The 21,506-nt window shown below is 50.2% G+C and overlaps 1 protein-coding gene across 1 annotated transcript in view; it reads right to left on the minus strand.

The window, feature by feature from the left end:
- Nucleotides 1–5,645, minus strand: part of DDC (dopa decarboxylase) — a 61,991-nt gene extending 56,346 nt beyond the window's left edge. Inside the window, exons 1-3 of the mRNA XM_040644516.1 lie at nucleotides 5,140–5,645; nucleotides 2,484–2,597; nucleotides 45–164 (exon numbers count right to left, since the gene is read on the minus strand). Coding sequence (XP_040500450.1) covers nucleotides 45–164; nucleotides 2,484–2,597; nucleotides 5,140–5,340 — 435 coding nt within the window. The 5' untranslated portion in view covers nucleotides 5,341–5,645. The remainder of the gene's footprint in view (nucleotides 1–44; nucleotides 165–2,483; nucleotides 2,598–5,139) is intronic.
- Nucleotides 5,646–21,506: the final 15,861 nt, after the last annotated feature.

Consider the following 21,506-nt stretch of genomic DNA (forward strand, 5'->3'; position numbering starts at 1 on the left):
TCCCAGCGTCCCGGGAAGCCAGGCACCCTCCCCTACTGCCTTACCTGGATCACTCCGCCCCCTTCTCCCACTTGCCCGGCCAAAAATGCCTCTGGCAGCTTCAGCATCTTCCCCAGCCAGTCCATCATCACTGTCTCCAGCTCTGTGCACGCCGGACTGGCAGCCTAGCGGGGCAAGAAGACAGCAGTCAGCCACCTGCCAGCTTGTCATAGCCGGGTATGCTCCTCAACTTAGAATTTCAGCATCAGATTCACAAAAGGCTTAAACATTTTCAAAAGGCCCATCCCTGGGTGAGATTAACGTGGTGGTCTGCTCTCCTGCCTGGGGGTCCCAGGGAGAAGCAGCAACAAAGACTGGCCCCGCCCCCCCCCCCAACAACAGGAGGACCTCTCTCTCTGACTTCTCTGAAGCAATACGGGGAGCCACTCTGGGCACGTGCTGTGCAAAGAACTTAGCACATATGACATCCCTCTTCTCTCTCACCCTCGAAGAACTGAGGGAACCACAGTCCCCAGATCCCAGATCTGCCCCAGGAGGGACGGTGACCTCCCCGTCCTGCATGCACAGACTTGGGTACCTGGGGATGTCACCCTTGTTCCTCCCACCCTTTTCTGCCACATATCTCTAGAGGCTGGTGTCAAAATAAGGGGCCAGGTCTTGCAGGATTTGGGGAGTAGAGGAGGGTTTACTCTTCCACTGAACCCCAGATTAAAATCTCCCAGTTCCAGATGCTGTTCAAATGCCACAAATGAGCTGAAAGGAGTTTCAGACATGTGCTCTTTGACCAGGACTCATGGGAGAATGGCTGGGAAGGAAGGCACAGCCCAGAATGACCCCAGTGCACTGGGCTGCACTCCACCAGCACCACGTGCAGCCCCATCTAGCCTTCTGTGTATTTATAGACGGCTCTAGAAAGATGCACTGGTGGATTCTCCTCCAGAGTCACAAGTGAGTGCAATGAGACTGGACGCAGTCCAGGAGGTGGGTTCTAGGTGGCCCAAATCCCCTGGGACCCCCTGGGGTAGGTCACTGACCTTGTCTTTTATGAGGTCAAGATGGTGTTCTGCAATCTTGGACGCTCCTCTGTCATTGCACAGGGGAGAGGGAAGTTTGGCCTTGGTCCCCACCCAAGGATGCCCACCAGCTCATGATGCATGGCTGGTAAGAACGAGCAGAATGTTCTCCCTGCTAGTCTGCCCCAGGGGAGGGTCCTACCCCATCCCAGCCAAGACCAACTCCAGGCGTGGGAACTGCACTCACTGTTAGGAACCCATGTCTTTCATGACAACCGAGAGGCAGTGAGGCAGCCCTCCCAGGCTACAAAGAAATCAGAGTGTTCTCAGAAAGAACAGATATAATGGGATAGATGCCAAGTCACCCAGAAGGGACAGGATGGCTCTGGACTAGCAGAGCTAATGAAATCTGCTGTAGTAACTAAGGAAAGAAAGTCCTTCAGAAGGGGTTGTTCTCAGCGGAGACAAAGGGAGGTGACCAAGGCCACTCTCTCCGCGCTCACGCTGCTCTGGGCACCCGGGAGAGCAGTTCAGAGAGCCAAGGCAGGGAGACAGGGATGACCCCCCGAACCCTTCCTGGGCGGCTGACTCTGTCCCCCAGCAACTCCGGACAGACAGACAGATGGAAGCCTCAGTCTAAAGAGCAAGCGAGGCAGACTGGGGAGCAGGGAGATGCTGGGTCCCGCTGCTCAGCACTAAACATTCATAAACCAACACCTCCTTCACCTGCCTTGGGTCCTTGGTCAGCACGAGTCAGCACCCATGAGTCCACTCAGCTCCAAGGCACGAGCCAGGTGGCACTGTGAACCCAGGAGGCCCTGGGATCCCTGATACGGTCGGCACACTGCTCTACTTCTGAGTGCTCGGCATGTAGGGACAAGGGAAGCCTTCCAGTAGCGCTGGGCCTGGGAGCAGGGAGCCATGAGGAGGAGACGAGCCTGCCCACTCCTCTAGCATTTTATTCCCAGATAAGGTGGCACTGGGACGGCTGGCGTGGGGACAGGAGCTGGCCCCATTTCCAGAGCAGCCTGTCCCACATCACTCTACACTGGTGATGGGAGGGGAGCCTCTCCAGGCTTCGAACAGATGGAATGAGCCCCGGGCAGCTGCAGAGTATATGGAAATCCTCCGGAATGCTTGGGAGGAATGCAGATTCCCAGGTGTGGGCTGCAGAAACTCCAGGGCCTCGGCTATGCTTTTAATTCATACCAAGTACCTCTAAAAAAAAAAAAAAAAGTGCTGCTATGCAGAATTTGGCTTTTGTTCCAGAAAGGAGACTTTATCTCATTCTATTTCCCTGAATTCTAAATTCCCTTACACAAGGCACTCTCTCCAAGGCTGAATCCTTCTCCCCTCCCACGGGGGCCACCGCCACCTGCTCAGGTCCTATGGGCACAGGAGCCCTCTCCCCATGGCATCATCTCCCACCATTGCCAGGATCCCCCAGGATCCCCCCCACCCCGAGCTCACCCAGGAGAAGCCGATACAGCCGATGGCCCCACACAGTATGTCTGCAAGCAGGGCTGGGTACGAGTTGGCCGAGGGGAAGTAGGCGAAGAAGTAGGGGCTGTGCCAATGGGTCACCTGTGTGGAGACATCGGGGTGTGAGGGAGTCCAGCCCTCGTGAGGAGGACCCGGGTCCCCTCTGTTTGCCGGTGAGGTCTCCAAAAACAACACTGTATTTTACATTCTGGTTACGTGCACTTGTCAGAGAAAGAGCAGCCCCTGAGGCCCCCTCTCCCTGGTTAGAAGCCTGATGTCCTTAAAACTGCTCTATAAAAGTAAAATCCATATTAGAAAAAAATCCAAACCCGATTTCACGGAATCTTCAGCTGGTCTTCCTGCCACCAACTCAGTCTCCTACGTAAGGCCCCTCCAGCAGCCAGAGCTCCATCATCCCCACACCTGTCCTCACCTCTGTCCCCAGCCTTGCTGGGGGGCCCCAGGCTGGGGCAGCAGTAGGGCCACACCGGGGTGTCAGGGGGAAGGGAGCAAATGTGCAAGGACATGCCTGATTAGGGGGCAGAAGCCCAGTAAGCCCGCTGGGAGTGGGAATGCAGGACTTGCTAGGAATATCTCAGTTTGGGAAGAAGATGGGGGAGGGGAGAAAAAGGTGGAGGAGGGGCAGTGTTTGCTTCTTTTATTTGTTCTTGTTGTTGACCAGCCTGTCAGCTGGGAACAGAATAAATAAAGCCTTTAAGACACCCTTAGGCGGTGGAGATGTTCTGCCAACACGCCTCATTTTCATAGTCTGGAGAAAAATGCAAATACCTCTTCTTTAATAAACTACTTACTAACTCTCCTTTGGGCCCCACGTGGCACAAAACACCACCCTGATTGTGAAGGTAGCCAACTGGGAGCTCTCTGAGAACTGGGAGCTGTACTGGGGACTTTAGACCAGTCCCTCTGCCGCCACAGTCACCCCGACCCCAGGCTGAGGGTGGGGAAGCACCTCGCACTTCGGAGGATGAGGACCCACCATAGATTCTCCTGGAGCATTTGGGTGGTGGGGAGGGGGGGAATGGACACACTGAAGAAAACCAGGGAAGATTCAGCCTGGGGTGGGGTCAGGGGTTGCCAGCTGTTTGTGGGGACCGAGAAGCGGGGGGAATGGTCTGGAGAGAGCTAGAAGCTCAGGACAGTCCCAGCTTGGGGGGCTTAGGCAAAGGAGGCTGCTTGTGGGGATGAGAGGGTCGTAGGGAATGGCAGGCCCAGTGCCCAGGGCCTACAAGATACTTTTAGGGGCCTAGAAAACATTTTAATTTCTTCGAAGCATCAGAAGAAAGAAGTAAACATTCAGGTCCAGGGAATAAAATTAATCTAATGCTAATACATTCATGTTCGTGTCAGTGCCTTTGCAAATTATAAATTCCCGTATTTCTGTATAGGAAGGGGCCCATGGGAGTGAGAGTGGGCCCCCGAAGGTCCCTCCCTGTGTCCCCTCCCTGCTTGTCCTGACAAGGCAAAGGACAGGAGTGGTTCTCCATTGGGGATTTCAACTGACGCTCACACTGCCCTCGAGATGGATATTCCTGTGCTCACTCTGGACACCTGCAGACAGAGCCCCGAGAGCTACTGTCCCCACAACCACCCAGGGACCCAGGGACTCAGGACCGTGCATGTGCCTGTGCAGCTCTGCACACTGAATGCCCCCTTCTCACTCTGCCAGAAAACCCCAAATTCCATCTTCTCCCACATCCCCTGTTACGGAGGGCATGTTTGTGTTCCCCAAACTTCTGTGTTGAATCCCTAACTCACACTGTAATGATATTAGGAGTGGGGCCTCTGGGGGCCCTGGCAAGGAAGAGAGGCCTGGTGAGGGATGCCCAGAAGTGGCCGTCCGCAAGCCAGGCTGAGGATCCTTACCAGGAACCAAATCTGCTGGCACCTTGATCTCGAACTCCCAATTGCAGGACCGTGAGAAGCAAATAAAGGTCTGTAGTCTGAGCCACACAGCCTGGGCGTGTTTGGCCGCCCCCTCTGCCTGACATTTAACCACACCTCCCCTGGAGGGGCTTAGTGCCTCTGTGCAGAGCGGCTCAGTGTGTTTGCACAACCTCAAAGGCGAGAATGGGAATCCTGCGCTTCTCTCCAAGCCCAAATGTCAAGGGAAACCCCTGGGGGGTGGAAAGTGAGCAGCAGGTCTGCAAGAGGCATGCTCATATGGAGGGACAGCCCTGTGCTGGGTCAGTGGCCCCATGATTCAGTGGCTTCAGATAAAGCAGAGACAGCGCCCTCCCCCCTTCTCAAGTAAAACAAATAATTTTTTCCAGGCATGCAATTTGCTTTGCTAAACACAAGAATGTTAGAATGTGCTTACTTTATTTTGAGCAGGGAACTTACTTGAAACAAGCCACCAGGGGTCTGTGTCCTCCAGAGGTCCTGAGGGCTCACGCATGTACCAGGGGGAAAGCATACTCACGGCCTGGGAGCCCACGCAATGCGGGGTGCAGTCCTGGCTCCATCGCTTACTAGCTGTGTGACCTCAGGTTCACAGGGCCTGTGTTGGCTCACCAGCAAAGTGGCTAGGAGGACAGCTAGCATAACACGTGTGACCTGCCCGATGCCCAGGAGCTGCCATCTTAATGCTAGCCCTTCTGTTTCGCAGCCTTGGGTCCAGACTTACCCCCGGCATGATTATCTTCTCAACATCATTGAGGATGTCCTCAAACGTGTCTGGCTCCTCAGGGGCAGTGGTGGGGATCAGAGGCCGCAAGTAGCCAGGCTCCACATCCGGGTAGACCTGGCGCCTCTCGATGCCTTCCAAGTAGTCAGCCACAAAGTCCACCATCTCCTTCCCTCTCCTTCGGAATTCACCTGAGTTCATGGTGGCTGGGCGTCGCCAGAGGCAGAACCTTCGCAGGGAGAGAAAATAAATCAGTTAGCAAATATGACAACCTCCAAACTGGACTGGGGCAGTTACCAGCGAGCTGACTGCTCAGGCCACCTGGGCGGTGACAGTGACGGAAATACCCAGATCCCAGGTCGGGGGCACCACCCTCTGTGTCTGGACGGGTGGAAGCACCACTGGTTTTGGACACGTAAGCCAAACACTCCTCCTACCATTGGCCAGCTACCCTCGTCTTACCATCTGCAGCAGGGAACAGGGCTAGAAACACACATTTCTCATCCTGGTCCATCCCAACCCTCATGACAAACACCGACCAAGTCCTGCCTTGCCCCTCGCTAGCCACTGGACAGGACAGGCAAGCATAAATCTCCGAGCCTCTGTGCCCACACAAGAGCTGAAGGTGACTAAGCCGATTCCTCAGGAAGGTGTGGAGATGAACTCACATGGTGCGTGTCAAGTGCTCAGCCCAGAGCCCGGGGTGTGTGACCTCCTGCCAGCTGGTGTCTGCTTCCTTTCAATTCCATCCCAGCTGGGACCACACTCCTCCGTTGCAACCTGTCCCAGACCCAGCGCTCTCCTTCCTCATGACATTGGAAAGACACAGGCAATTCGGGTTACCCGGGGCAGTTATGTTCCCTAAAGTCTCCGTAGACACCACATGGTTCCCCAGGGTGATGCAGGGTGAGGGTCCTACTCTCCCAAGCAGTACATAATATTGTTGTATGTTTTTAAAGATGCTTGATTTGATATTCATTGATTAAGTTTGGACTCATGGCCAACTGCACTATATAACTCATGCCAGGAAGCTTCTCTAACATACGTGTCTTCTCCCTAAGGCACATCATGCCTTGTGCATGGAGGACCCCTACAGTGCACTTCAGAGTTTATTGATTGATTGATTGATTGATTTAGGGCAGGGGGAGGGGCAGAAGGAGAGGGAGAGAGAGAATCTCAAGCAGACTCCCTGCTGAGCACAGAGCCCGACGCAGGGCTCCAAGCCACGACGCTGAGCCAAAATCAAAAGACAGATGGTTAACAGACCAAGCCACCCAGATGCCCCTCTGTGAGCCATTTTACACAGTGAAACTACCAAGACTAACCCGACAATGTGAACACGGTGACGCCCCACAGAGCACTTGTGGACACAGGAAGGCGGACTGCTGGCTTGCTCCACCTCAGCTGGGAGGAGGCACAAGGAGCAGCTCAAATGTGTCATCGTGTTAGAGTGTGCGTGTTGTGAACGGTCAGGAAAGCCCCACGAGTATGGATTTTGGGATTACAAACGAATTTTAGCAAGTAGGTGAATTTGCACGGAGGAGATCTGTGAGCAAATTGGCTGCATTTTCAAAACAGGGAACTGGGACAACACAAAGAAAAGTATTCACCCGGCATCCCACCACTCAGAATTCTGATGCGTGTCCTTCCAGAATGCTTCCTGTATTTGTAAGGGACCACTGGGTGCTAAGCAAGGGGTGCATTTTTAATTCCTCCCACAGTTCAAAGCTTCAAAATTCAGGATTGACTTTTCCGTGGGGATACGTGCTGGGTGGGGGGTGATTCTACACCTTCTGTACCTAGCACAGGTGATGAACTTGGTGTCCAAATGCCAGCACATCTTCCATCGACTTTCATTGTCCATGCTGGATTTCTGTAGATTTTTCTCGACCATATTTTTTTTTAAAGATTTTATTTATTTATTTGACAGAGATAGAGACAGCCAGCGAGAGAGGGAACACAAGCAGGGGGAGTGGGAGAGGAAGAAGCAGGCTCCTAGCGGAGGAGCCTGATGTGGGGCTCGATCCCACAACGCCAGGATCACGCCCTGAGCCGAAGGCAGGCGCCCAACCGCTGTGCCACCCAGGTGCCCCTCGACCAAATTTATTAGGTAAAAGGTGTTAAAGAGAAATAACTCAGCAGATACTTGTTATACACAACAAGAAGATTTTATTCAAGACTATTGCAACAGGGGAGGGAGACTAATTTAGCTCCCAGTGCAACAGGGGAAGGTGAGGATTCACAGCCAACAGGTAGGGAGTAGATGGAACATGACTCAGAGCAACTCGGTTCGGGGTCCAGCATGGGGGAAGAAGAGCTCGATTGAATATCAAGGGTAGAGACCTCCTTGAGGAGCTGGCTGGCAGGATTCTTCGTTACACCCGGGCTCAGCATGCCAAAGTGAGCACGAATGAAGATGGTTCGCAGAAGCAGGACTGATGTTTGCTCAAGGAGGGCGTCTTGGCAGAGGTGAGCCAGTCTGAGGATGCCTCTCCATGCCTCGGTGCTCTCTTCAGTCTCCAGGGTGTTTCTTCAGAGTGCTCAGAATGTGCTTACTTTATTTTGAGCCTTGATGATGAGTTGCACTTTTCCAGGTTGCCTCAAGATCAATTGTTAGGTCAAACCCTCACCTCCTTGTTATTGTTTGGGGATACATTTTGCATCTAGTGAATGCATGAGTCACAGCGATTGGGACATAAAGTATGGTTCTAATTTGTAGCAACAGTGAATGCTAAAAACCTGTGATCGCCTAGAGTCCCCTTTGTGTTTATAAGCTCAGGGCCAAGGAGAGCTCTGCTTCTCATCCAGGATATCACAGCCAGACTTTCCAAAGGCTCTTAGTGTAAAGCCACAAAGCTTAGCGTAGCTGCTGGTTCATAATTCCCTGGGCCTGCAGGCTTCAAAACTGCTTTTCATTCAGACTGACTGATTATTTCAAATTTTGCACAGAGAGTAAAACTTGCTCTTCACCCCAAACCAAAGTATTTCAAATTGATGTGATTCCAATTCAAATAAAACTGTATGGATTTGCAGGTCTTTTTGCTAGCTTGCTTTTCACTAAACAATTATGCATGCATATCCCACGTTAATAAAGACTTTTCTACCATGTGCTTTCTCACACATGTTCATATTTCACAGCTCACATGTGCCATATTCACAATATGCTTTAATCGTTGAACATTTGGGTCAATCCCAGCTGCCTTAGGAGAAAGAGTTGGTGGAGCCCAATGGCCAACACGTCAGACGTTTATTGGGTGTGCCACCCGGCATAAATCGCTGCTGTGGCAAACTTGACCTGAAAACAAAGATCGTGGCAGTAACAGCACGACCTCAAAGGATTTTTTTTGTGACAATTAGTACGTAGAAACAGCTTAGAACAGTGGCACGAAAGCAACATTCAATAAATATCAGTTATTGGCATTTCCGTAAAACACCTAAAGATACAATTTACATCTGCACACTTTGTTTTGCATTACAGTTTTCTGAAAGGAAGAGCATTGACCTCATAATTTCTATGGAACAAAGTCTTATAGAAATACATATTTTTGGTGTTTTAAAGTTACATGGCCACATCTCTCCCCAGATTTCTAGCTCTCCAAAGCACCCTCCCAGTGGACGTGTGTGACAGAGCTCTGTCTGCCATGCTGTTGCCAACACTGGGTTTGAACAATCTCATTTTAAGCTTTATCAGCCTCACAGGTATCGATGATTCTGTTTTACTTGTATTAATGAGGTTCGATGGGTCTCTCTTGTTTCTTTGCCATGTAGATTTCTTTTATGAATTATTTGTCCACTGCTTTTATTTAATTGTGAAAACTCTCCTATAACAGGTTCACCCTTATGTCTGTGATATATTTTGCAAACATTTTCTTCATTTTTTGTTTTACCTAATTTTGCTGGTCATTTTCTTCTGACCTCTAAGAATTTCAATTTTTATGTAATTGAATCTCATTATCTTTTCCTTTATGATTTGTACATATGAATGACTATTAAAAATGCCCTGTGGATGGGGCGCCAGGGTGGCACAGTCAGTTGAGTGTCTGACTCTTGGTTTCTGCTCAGGTCATGATCTTGGGGTTCTGAGTTCAAGCCCTGTGTCAGGCTCCATGTTCAGCACAGGGTCTGCTGTGTTTCTGTCTCCCTCTCCCTCTGCCCCTCCCCCCTGCACTCGCCTTCTAAAATAAATAAAATAAATCTTTTTAAAAAAATGTACCGTGTTCTATAAGTTCTAGTAATTTGGGGTTCGAGTCTTTTGGGTATCATGTCATCTGCGTATCATGTCATCTGCAAAGAGAGACAGTTTGACTTCTTCTTTGCCGATGTGAATACCTTTTATCCCTTTTTTGCTGTCTGATTGCTGTTGCAAGGAATGTGGCGGGATACAAAATCAATGCTCAGAAATCAGTTGCATTTCTTTACACGAACAATGAGACTGAAGAAAGAGAAATTAGGGAATCCATTCCATTTACAATAGCACCAAAAATCATATGTTATCTCCGAATTAAGTTAACCAGAGAGGTAAAGGATCCAAATTCTAGAAACTACAGATCACTCTTGAAAGACATTGAAGAAGACACAAAAAGATGGAAAAATATTCCATGCTCATAGATTGGAAGAATAAACATAGTTAAAATGTCTATGCTACCCAGAGCAATCTACACTTTCAATGCCATCCTGATCAAAATACCAATGACATTGTTCAAAGATCTGGAACAAACAGCCTTTAAATTTGCGTGGAACCAGAAAAGGGCCCGAATCACCAAGAAATTGTTGAAAAGGAAAAACGAAGCTGGGGGCATCCCGTTGCCAGATTTCAAGCTATACTACAAAGCTGTGATCACCAAGACAGCATAGTACTGGCACAGAAACAGACACATAGACCAATGGAACAGAATAGAGAGCCCAGAAATGGACCCTTGGCTCTTTGGGCAACTAATCTTTGACAAAGCAGGAAAAAACATCCCTTGGAAAAAAAGGCAGTCTCTTCAATAAATGGTGCTGGGAAAATTGGACAGCTACATGCAAAAGAATGAAACTTGACCACTCTTTCACACCATACACGAAGATAAACTCCAAATGGATGAAAGACCTCAATATGAGACAGGAATCCATCAAAATCATAGAGGAGAACATAGGCTGTAACCTCTTTGACATCGGCCACAGCAACTTGTTTCATGACACATCTCCAAAGGCAAGAGAAACAAAAGATAAAATGAGCATGTGGGACTTCATCAAGATAAAAAGCTTCTGCACAGCCAAGGAAACAGTCAAAAAAACTAAGAGACAGCCCACGGGATGGGAGAAGATATTTGCAAATGACACTACAGATAAAAGACTAGTATCCAAGATCTACAAAGAACTTCTCAAATTCAACACACGAGAAACAAATAATCAAATCAAAAAATGGGCAGAAGATATGAATAGACACTTTTCCAATGAAGACATACAAATGGCTAACAGACACATGAAATACTGTTCAAAATCATTAGCCATCAGGGAAATTCAAATCAAAACCACATTGAGATACCACCTTATGCCAGTTAGAATGAAGAGGGGGTAAACAGAAGGGGGAATGAACCATGAGAGACTATGGACTCTGGGAAACTAACTGAGGGCTTCAGAGTGGAAGAGGGTGGGGGATTGGGCTAGCCCGGTGATGGGAATTAAGGAGGGCACGTATTGCATGGTGCACTGGGTGTTATACGCAAATAATGAATCATGGAACACTACATCAAAAACTAAGGATGTACTGTATGGTGACTAACATAACATAATAAAAAATTATTATTAAAAAAAATGTCCCGTGGAGTAAATATTCAGGTGATCTCTATGTGCCCTGCTGTGGGGTAGCACAGGCACAAGCAGAAGACCCAGCGTGAGGAGCTGGGCACAATTAAGAAAGATGCTTTGCTTCCCAGAGAATCGTCCGCTCCTTTCCAGCAGGAACAATGAAGCTCAGACTGGCGACACGGGATGCTTCAGGAAAAATGGAAACACACACACCAAATCACCCTCCGAAGAGATATTCCCAAACTGTAAGACAGGACTGGCTCATTACGTCCTAGTTGTTCTGCCATTCACTTGCCTATCATTTCCCACAAAGACCTTTCCAGAAGGCTCTTAGTGGTAGATGCGTGATGGGCTTGTGGTTATGGCTGTCTTAAAGGTAAAGAATAGGGTATAACCAGCATCTCCAAAGCCTCAGAGAATCTCGTGCTCATTGTGGAGCTGTTTGATATCTCATGCCCCCAGGCTGGGCAAATATTGGCTGGAAGATGTAGACAGTGATAGAGCATGTGATTGATGCCTCCCCAGGCCATCTGAAGAGCTTCTGTGGGCATAATCTGATCACTGGGCGGGCCAGTCCCGGTGATCTCCGTGCAGCTGCTGTCATGCTGCATGGGTGCAGGGACCCAGCTCATCCCCGGACTTCCGCACTCCAGGCACCCCACCAGCCCACCCAGCTTCTCAGCTGCAGGGCACAGCTCCGGCCCCACACGCTCCGGCAGGTCTGACCTCCTCTGCACCCCCTCGTCCCTCCTGCCTGGCCCAGGGCTTATTTGGTTTTGTGATTTCTCGTCCCACTGCCTTAATCTGCTAACTGGGGCTTCTCCATGCTGACTCCTCAACTGCTGATTTTTGCTTTCTCAGGACCCGGGAACGCACTGAGCGCCTCGAATGCTTGCTGACTGAGAGGGATGAATGATGAATATATGAAGTGACGAATGGAAATCTGGTCCTGTGAACATTTTATTTCTGAAATATGCCCTGTTATACCCTATTCTTTACCTTTAAGACAAGCCCATCACGTATCTATCACAGGAAAAGCCACAAGAGACAATGGTCCCAGGTCGCCTGGGTGGCTCAGTCGGTGAAGCATCTGCCTTGGGCTCAGGTCACGATCCCAGGGTCCTGGGATCAAGTCCACGTCGGGCTCCCTGCTCAGTGGGGAGTCTGCTTCTCCCCCTGCCTCTGCCACTCTCCCTTGCTCATGCTTGCGCTCTCTCTCTCTCTCAAATAAATAAAGAAAAGTATTTTAAAAAAAGAGAGAGAGAGAGATAATGGTCCCCACGGAACCTTGACCCACCCCCGTGGGGGCCTCTCATGTCCAGTTCATGCCTAGCCTCTGGCCCTCCAGCCTCACTAATGACTCGGTTTGCCTAGTCGAGGCCCTGAACTTTCACCCTGGACTTGAGCTTCCCTCTCGTCCGGCTCCAACAGAGCCTGGACCAACCTTCGCCACAGCAATTTGGCCAGAACCCAAGCCAGGCCCTAGATGTTGTCTCACAGGTCATGGGGGTCAGGAGGCTGAGTGTCCGTGGGACCTCAGTGATGACACAGCTGAACTGGCAGGACCAACCAAGCCCACAGTTTGGCCATCAGGGGCGGGGGGTAGAGAGTCAGTCCCTTCGGAGGGCCGGGGACCCACAGCAAGGCAGTGCTCTGTATCTGTCTGGTCCTGCCTGCTGGGGCTCGGCAGTCATGGTCTGGTTCAAACCCTGGGACACAGGACATTGCAGCTTTTCCTGGCCTTCCTCTTCTAACCTGATAAAAAGAAAAGTGCTTACTGTTTTTATACACTATTCCAGGAAAAATGAACCATAATTAGGATTCAAAACAGGCTTCTCCCCCCAGGGCGCTGAGGCCTTGTCTCTTTCCTCCAGCACATCAGTCTCAATCTAGGCACAAAAGTAATTGGGCTGATGTTCCCCTGAGTCACCTGGTTTCCTGATGAACATTTCCTCTGTTGGTGCAAAAGCATAAATAACCCCAACACGAGAAATGCTTCTAACCCAGACCATGAGGAAGCTTCTAGCAATGACAGCCTTCTAACAATAAGGGTGGCTAGCTCCAGCTTGCCTTGGAAGAAATGCCCCACGCTCTTCCATAACTCCTAAGACCCTAGTTAACAAGTCGTTCAGGACCTTTACGTCATTCAAATTAGCATTTTCTTCAGTGGCTGTGTAGCCTGTGAAGAATCCCAACAAGCCCCCGAGAGGCCACAGCCAGGGGCACGGCCTTCAGTCAGGACAGCGCTAAGACACATCGTCCCCTTTCTGGTGCTCCCTCTCAGCCCCGCACAAAGACGCCTGGTGAAAATGCCACCTCTAAACGCTCTCGGGGGGACTAAACGGGATAATGAGTGAAGTGCTCCTCAGAGTTGGCATTCAGGTAAAACTTTTTATTAAATCTAGGGGTAATGGTGCGGGCGGCGGGGGGGGGGTGCAGCAGCAGGGGTGGGGTGGGCAGAGGGGATATATGGGAACTCCCTGAACTTCCTCCTCAATTTTCCTGCAAACCTAAAATTGCTCTAAAAAGCAGTCTATTTTTTTAAAAAAAATAAAAGTAAATGTATTAACTGAGCAAAAGTACCTCATTTTGTGCACTAGAACCAGCAGCAACAGCTCCTCCCTCTCCTTTGGTGAAACATGATTTCACCTTTTGCTCCATCCATGGTTCCCAAGCTCATCTGTTTATAAAACGGAAATCCCTCTGTATTGTAAATGCAGCTTCTTTTCTTTTTTTAAAAATTTAAATTCAATTAATTAACATACAGTGTATTATTAGTTTCAGAGACAGAGTTCAGTGATTCATCAGTTGCATACAACACCCAGATCTGTTTACATCAAGTGCCCTCCTTAATGCCCACAAGAGGACATTTGGACAGAACCCAAATACATGAAGACTAAAAAGCATCCTACTAAAGAATGAACGGGTCAAACAGGAAATTAAAGAAGAATTTTAAAAAATCCATGGGAACAAACAAAAATGAAAAAACGACAGGTCAGAACCCTTGGAATGCAGCAAAGGTAGCCCTAAGAGGGAAGTATATAGCAATACAAGACTTTCTTAAGAAGCAAGAAAGATCTAGGGGGCGCCTGGGTGGCACAGCGGTTGGGCGTCTGCCTTCGGCTCAGGGCGTGATCCCGGTGTTCCGGGATCGAGCCCCGCATCGGGCTCCTCTGCTATGAGCCTGCTTCTTCCTCTCCCACTCCCCCTGCTTGTGTTCCCTCTCTCGCTGGCTGTCTCTCTCTGTCGAATAAATAAATAAATAAAAAATCTTAAAAAAAAAAAAAAAAAGCAAGAAAGATCTCAAATACACAACCTAACCATGCACCTAAAGGGGCAGAGAAAGAACAGCAAATAAAACCCAAATACAGCAGGAGAAGAGAAATAATAAAGATTACAGCAGAAATCAATGAAATAGAAACCAAAAGAACAGAACATATCAATGAAACTAGGAGCTGGTTCTTAGAAAGAATTAATAAGATTGATAAACTCTGGGCCAGACTTATCAAAAAAAAAAAAAGAGAGAGAGAGACAGAGAGAAAGAAAAAGAGAAAGAGAGGACCCAAATAAATAAAAGCACGAATGAAAGAGGAGAGATCACAACCAACACCAAAGAAATACAAACAATTCTGACTGTAAGAACACACTATGAGCAACTATACGCCAACAAGTTAGGCAATCTGGAAGAAATGGATGCATTCCTAGAAACATATAAACCACCAAAACTGAAACTGGAAGAAATAGAAAACCTGAACAGACCCATAACCAGCAAAGAAATTGAAGCAGTCATCAAAAACCTCGCAGCTTCTTTTCAAGCCCTGGGACTCTGGGTTGTGCTCATGCACACTGAGATTGCATAGCGAGAGGTGGGCACAGAACTGGGGCAGGGTTAGGGCTCAGACCTACTTTCCTACAACTGCTCCTCTTGGAGCCCGCAATTCGGAGCCTTTGCTCTACACGCGTAGCCCCACATTCCTCCAGAAAGCTGTCTTAACAAGTCAGTCTTGCATGAAGACGTCATGTCAGCAAGGCCCTCTGCACACAAGGTCTAAAAGCTACCGAGAAACTCCACAGACTCGCTCGGGTGGGAGGAGAAGCAAGCACAGTCGAAGGTGTTCCCAGGAGGTGGTGCGCACGCAGGAGAGAGTGTGGACTCTGAATTCAGAGTCCTGGGTTTGCACCTTATCTTCACTGCTTATTAACTGGGTGGCTTCTGGTAACGGAGGAAGGCCAGTTAACCCCTTGGAGCCTCTATGCCCCATTCCCACCCAGATCGGAGGAATGCAGGGAGCAGACTGTGCTCCCCAAGGCGTGACCCATGTCATTTGTGCAAAGCGGAGACCTGGTCAGGCTTGCCCAGACAGAGCTGGCACCGCGGAGGAGCCTTGGCCAGTGTCACAGCAGAGGGGGATACCTCTGTCCTCCAATCTCCCACCAGTGCCTCCCACTGGCAAAACTTATAGGATCCAGGTGCCTGGGAGCAGGGGTCTGGAGGAAAGGGGCAGAACTGGAGCTCCAAGATGGGCTTTCCAACTCATTTAAAGCTTGTTGTGCCTGAGTTAGCACCACCCGAGTTTTACAGATGGGACATCTGAAATGTTAGGGCCTGGAGATGTCACAGCCCTTCCCAGATGTGAAGCAAGTGGTGGTAAAGCTTTCCAAGCACTGCATCCTTCATGCCAAAGCACCCTTCCCTGTAAGTCCAATAATTAAGGCAGGTACCTCATATTACGCATGTCCCACTGCCTTCCCCTCAGTTACTCTCACGTACATTGGGGTGTCCTTGTTGAATCTGATTGGTCAGCATTTATACTAGCTCACAGGTGCCCAGCATCATATGAAGCTCATGGCATGTATTTTTTTCTTTTAAGATTTTATTTATTTATTTATCTGAGAGTGAGAGAGATAGCGAGCACAAGTGGGGAGGAGGGGCAGAGGCAGAGGGAGAAGAAGACTCCTGCTGAGCAGGGAGCCCGATGCAGGACTCGATCCCAGGACCCTGGGATCATGACCTGAGCTGAAGGCAGCTGCTTAACCAACTGAGCCACCCAGACATCCCTCATGGCACGTATTCTTATTAATCTTCATAATAACCTTATTAGGACCATTACCATCTCCCGGAACAAATGGAGAGGTCTTGGCACCAAGAGGCTAGGGACCCGGCTGGACCCTGCACCCTGGCCTAGCCCCTCCTGAATGTACCGGACTCAAGCACAGGTCTGGCACATCCCCAACAACCCTGGCCAGGGTATGGGTTGACAAACCTTGAAAATGGTAGGACGAAATTCAGGAAACCGGTCTCAACCTGAGCCTCCAGTGAGGATTTCCCAGACGCCCCCTAGAGGCCATACGGGTCCAGGCAGCTTCCACAAGGCCTCTCTTGCTCAGCTGGGGGTCATGGCCCAGGCGAACACAGTGGGCTGGCTCCAGCTCTTTGCTGGAGGCGTGCCTGTGGCCAAGCCACCTGACCCCTCCACACCCCCACCGCCAGCCTGTCAGATGGCCCTTCTACCAAGAATTCTCAACAGGGTGCATAATTATTAACCTGCAAAGGCATGAGCTGACGGGCACGAGTTCTACCGGATCAGTGCTGGACGCCCAGGAAGCCTCCTCCTGTCTGGCCAGGTTGGCCAGCATTAGAGAGGTTCCCAGCTACACTGAACAGAATCAGATCCAAGCCTGCAATTGCCCAGGACTTTGCTTTTCCTCTTAGCAGCCACGGGGAGGGGAAAGAGCGCGCATGTGGGATCGGAGTAGGCAGACGAGCTTGGGTCCCAGCTCTGCTCCTAGAAGCTGTCTGCGTCCTCCCCCTGTAGACCGGGCAGCGAGATGCTGGAGGCAGAAGGCCCCCGGGCTCTGAGGCTGTCTGTGTCTGATATTTGTTGCTACTGATGTTAGGAAATCATCACATTAGAACACAGTCCTGACCTGGTGGGGTCATCTGGCGGTGACAGAACCCCAGGGTAGTGCAGGGCAAACAGGAGGAAATCCCCGCCTGGGACAAAGACCGAGCCTCAGGCTCCTTGGGTGTGAAAGAGGAGGGAACTTTGCGCCGCTGGTTCTTTCTATGCCCTGGTTAATGAACAGCACTCCGGCTGCGTGTTTTCCTGGCTGACAGTTCTTGATGGGCACGACCAATAGAGAAATCCGCGTCGCGATTTTGCACTTCCTCCCATGGGAACATACTGCGGCTTCTACCTGCATCCCTGCAAACATATCCTGACACGTGAAGCTGACTGAGAAACCAATACTTTAAGCAATTTCAGAAGAAAAATATGGTGGCAACCAACTTGCTGCTATTATTTTTATTTATGTCTGATCTTGGACAATTCGGACAGTGGTCACCAAGGTATGTGTATTATTTGGTACCTCTTTTTTCACTTATGTTTCCCATTTGCCCCATTACAGTAAGCAACATTATGTTCATAGAGTGCACACATGCACCCTTATTCACCCCCCTGGGCACACTTCCCGGCGTGCCTGCCCCCCGTCTGCTGCTGCCGTCGTGAGGCACGTCGCTTTGTCTTCCTATTGAATTTGTCCCTGAAGATGTCAATTCCCAAATGGAATTAACAGGTGTAAGGTTTCCTGTTCTTTTGCATGTTGTCAGTTTCTTTCCAGAAAGCACGTCACCCGCCACTCAGCCCGGCAAGAACAAACGGCCCATCTTTTATCTAGGTTTTATCATTTGCTCACATTTTAAATTTAAACTTATTTTAAATTGAAATTTAACATTTTAAAAAAATTTTTATCACACTTTCATTTGTTCACTATTCTGAAAAGTTTATACAAGACTATCCAGTAATTCCGATTTTTAATGTCACCCCCTCTGTTTCCATTTTATTTCCTGCTCTTCCAGAAGACACTTTCCTTGCATGGAAAGCACCTCTCCTCCCCCTTAAAAATCTCACCCCCTTTCTCTTGCTCTCTTGTAGTCACTTTAATAGGTCACAAAAGGCCACCATCATCTGCCTTTTCCACAGACTCGAGACTATTAAATTATGTTCTAGTTGGTTGTGTTTTTCGTAATAGCAGTCACGTCCTGTGGCTGACACACATATTGATTTATCATCTATTTCAAACACGCAACACCTGCTGTCGTGAGTCTGTTTAGTTGGCTTTGGCAGACTCTTTGGTGAGTCTCCGTTTTTTTCACGAATCGGGTCCATGGTAAATATTGACTGTGAATTCCCTGTTAGTCCTTGGAGGTGGCTGCTGGCCTGTCCCCAGCGTTGCCAAGAAATCTGTGATTGAGGGTCCCCCAAGTCAAAGCTCGAGAACACAGTGACCCAGGGTTGCCATATCCTATTGTCCGAAAAACCCGATGAGCCACTGTTGCCTGACTTCTGCAAGCCTGGTTGTATGCCGTATCTTATCACCTGTCTCAACAACGCTGCCCGTGAGTGTTATTACCACCGTTTGACCAACGTCCAGAGGGGTTAGTGTCCTGACCAAGGCTATGCAACCAGTAACGGGAGCAGTGGGGGTTTGGATGCTGAAGCCAGCCTCCTCCCCTGACAGCTGCGGCTGGGTGGCCATGCTCTCCTGAGCCCCCTGCCGCCTGTGACCACGCAGAGGAGGCTCTGGTCTGGGCTCGGGAGGCAGCATCTGCTGCCCAACGTGTGTCTGGCTGCTGCCTGTTTGCCACACACAAGAGCAGGGGCACGGGTGACAGCTCTGACCTGAGCCCCCACCTGGGCAGAGACGGGCAGAGGCTGGAGCACCTCTGCTGTCCTCCGTGGCCCGGGAGGAGTGCTTCCCCCACCTCCTCCAAACCCAAGCAGATGCTGAAATAGTCACTGAACACAGAGCAGCGGTGTCCTCCCAATCTTCACGTCAGCCTTGCAAAGTAGCAATACTGTTCCCGCTCTGGAAATGCGGAGATGGGCTCAGGGAAGCAGGTGGCTGGTCTCAGCCCACACGGTTCCAGGCAGTTTCCCTGGTGGGTTTGTGCCCTCGGAAGACCGGACCTGTTCCTCCGAGGCCCGGTGCCTATGTTCTGCCCCCTTATGCCCTGAGCATCCTCCTCCAGAAATGCTGATGGGCACCTTGAGACACTTCGGGACCTCTCTTACGCACAAAGTCTGATTTTCCTGGAGTCTTTCCCCAAACTTGCCACCGGACTCAGTTTCCAAGGTTACAGGGTAAGACCTTCAGAATGAGCCACATCCTCGAGGGAGGAAAACAGATGTAAACAAGTCCCCCAGCTACTTATCTGGATTTGTAAGGGTTTGGCAGGGTTGTTGGTTTTTTTAGAAATCATTTTCATCAAACTGGCTGTACGCAGAGGCACCCCCACCACGTGTCCAGAAGAGGGAAAGAGGTAAAGGACGCAATTTTCTCCCTTTCAGAACCATTCAGACCCTCCTCGTGTTGCCTATGTCTGAACTGCTCCAGGATATCTGCTGTCTTTGCCCGGGGACTGCACAGGCTGCCCCCAACCCCAGCAGAGAGGGTCTGTTTCTCTCCGGCAGCCTGGGAAACCCAAAGAGGCCAGCTTTGATGCTGCGACTGGCATCTTTGCTTTGGGTTCTGTTTCAGAGGGGAAAATGCTGCCCCTTTGAATGAGAAACCAAGTGGAAGCACCCAGCTCTTGGAACCTTTAAGAGAGAAATAGGATTAGGGGGGAAATCCCAGATCACTTGCTTGAACTTCCCTGGGAAACTGGAGAAAACAATATTTCCCGGGACAGGGAATTCAACCCTCTCCCATATCCCCACCTGCAGGTGACCAGCTTGTTAATACTGTAGCTCCCATTATTGATCACCTACTGTGTGCCCCGCCCCTTACAAACATCAGAGCAGGTGTTTACAACCATCTTGTGGGGGACTGTTAGTCTCCTACACACTGAGGGCAGGAGCCCAGGCAGGGGATGTGCTGTGCCCTCCCTGCAGCCTGGGTCCACCTGGTTCCTAGCCACCTCCTTTCCCACCCAGTCTCCCGGCCTCCGTGGGCTCCAGCCTGGAAGCTCATTTCCACTCGCTTTGTTATGTTGCTATCATGGCTCAGAGAACACGGGCTAACAAAACCAACAGAAGTTTCTGCTTCTTTACCTGACTTGTTGCTTAGAGACACACACCAAGGCAGGTGACTTCAGTTGGCACCTATGCCTGTAAAAAGTTCCTATGGTGTGTCCCACCAGCCCACAGCTGGGTGCCAAGCCGTCCCAAGCCAGCCAGGGGAAAGCCCCCCGGCTTAAAGCAACAGGCAAACCTCTGGTCCCCAGACCCCAGGTCACAGCCATCCAGGAGCTGGACTCTCCAGTGGGGCTGGTCCCCCAGGCTACAAGGACAAAGAGCGGTACTCACAGGCAGCCCCGAGGTGCACTCTCTCTCTCTCTCTTCTCTCTCCTCTCCTCCGTGGCAGTTAAAAGGCACAGAGGATGTGATTGCCATTTATATAGACAGAGTGTCCGCCTCCCCAAAGCCAATCAGAGCAGCTGGCTCTGTGTATTTACCCGGCAGCATCTCCCACCTCCCGCCCTCCTGGTCCCCACCCCGGACTCGAGGGCCGGGTGGGGGCAGAGCAGGACCACGGAGACAGTGGAGACCGCAGGGGCCAGAGGCAAGAGGCCACAGAGAAAGGGCTGTGTGTCTCCAGTGCTCTGTGAGGGACCCAGACACGTGGAGACCTTCAAGGCAACCTCTGAGCAACAGCGGACGTCCTGGCTTTTCAAGGAGGAAGGACTAGGGTGGGGAAGGCAAGCGAGGAAGGCTCACCCGGCCAGTCCCCAGCCGGCTGTGCCCGCTGCGTGGGGGTGACGGGGAGGCTCCTAAGCCCCTCTGTGCCTGGGCCACACGGGAGGCTCCATTAGTCCAGATCAGTTCTTTTAACCCTGTTCTTTTAACCCTGAAGCCTACCAGCATTCAAAACACACATTTCTTTTCTTTCTTTTCTTTTCTTTCTTCCTTCCTTCCTTTCTTTTTTAAAGAGAACATGTTTAAAAACTCCTACTGAAGATAGATTTTCTAGTGATTTATAACCGGTATGCAGTCTTGCACTTGGCTTTTTTTAAATTGAGGTATAACTTTTTTAAAAGATATTATTCATTTATCTGACAGCAAGATTGAGAGGGAGCACAAGCAGGCTGAGGGAGAAGCAGGCTCTCCGCTGAGCAGGGAGCCCGATGCGGGGCTCGATTCTAGGACCTGGGATCATGACCTGAGCTGAAGGCAGATGCTTAACTGACAGCCACCCAGGCGCCCCTAATTGAGGTATAACTGACATACAAGATTATGTTACTTTCAGGCATATGGTATAGTGATCAGACGTTTGCATGCGTGGTGAAATGATCACCAGCCTGAGTCTAGGCACCTGTGTCCCCACTCCAGGTTGATACCATATGATCAACTGTACCCCCACACTGCCCATTACATCCCCATGACTTCTTTCTTTTATAGCTGGAAGTTCGCACTTCTCGACCCCCTTCATCCATCCCCCCTTCCCGCCCCATCCCCGTCCCCTCGGGCGATTGCCAATCTGTTCTCTGTATCTGGAGTCTGGGTTTTTGTTCTGTGTGATCTGTGTCTGAGATTCTGCATATGAGTGACATCATATAGTATTTGTCTTTCTCTGAC

Source organism: Ursus maritimus, unplaced genomic scaffold (genome assembly GCF_017311325.1).
Source record: "Ursus maritimus isolate PB19 unplaced genomic scaffold, ASM1731132v1 scaffold_3, whole genome shotgun sequence".
Classification (NCBI taxonomy): domain Eukaryota; kingdom Metazoa; phylum Chordata; class Mammalia; order Carnivora; family Ursidae; genus Ursus; species Ursus maritimus.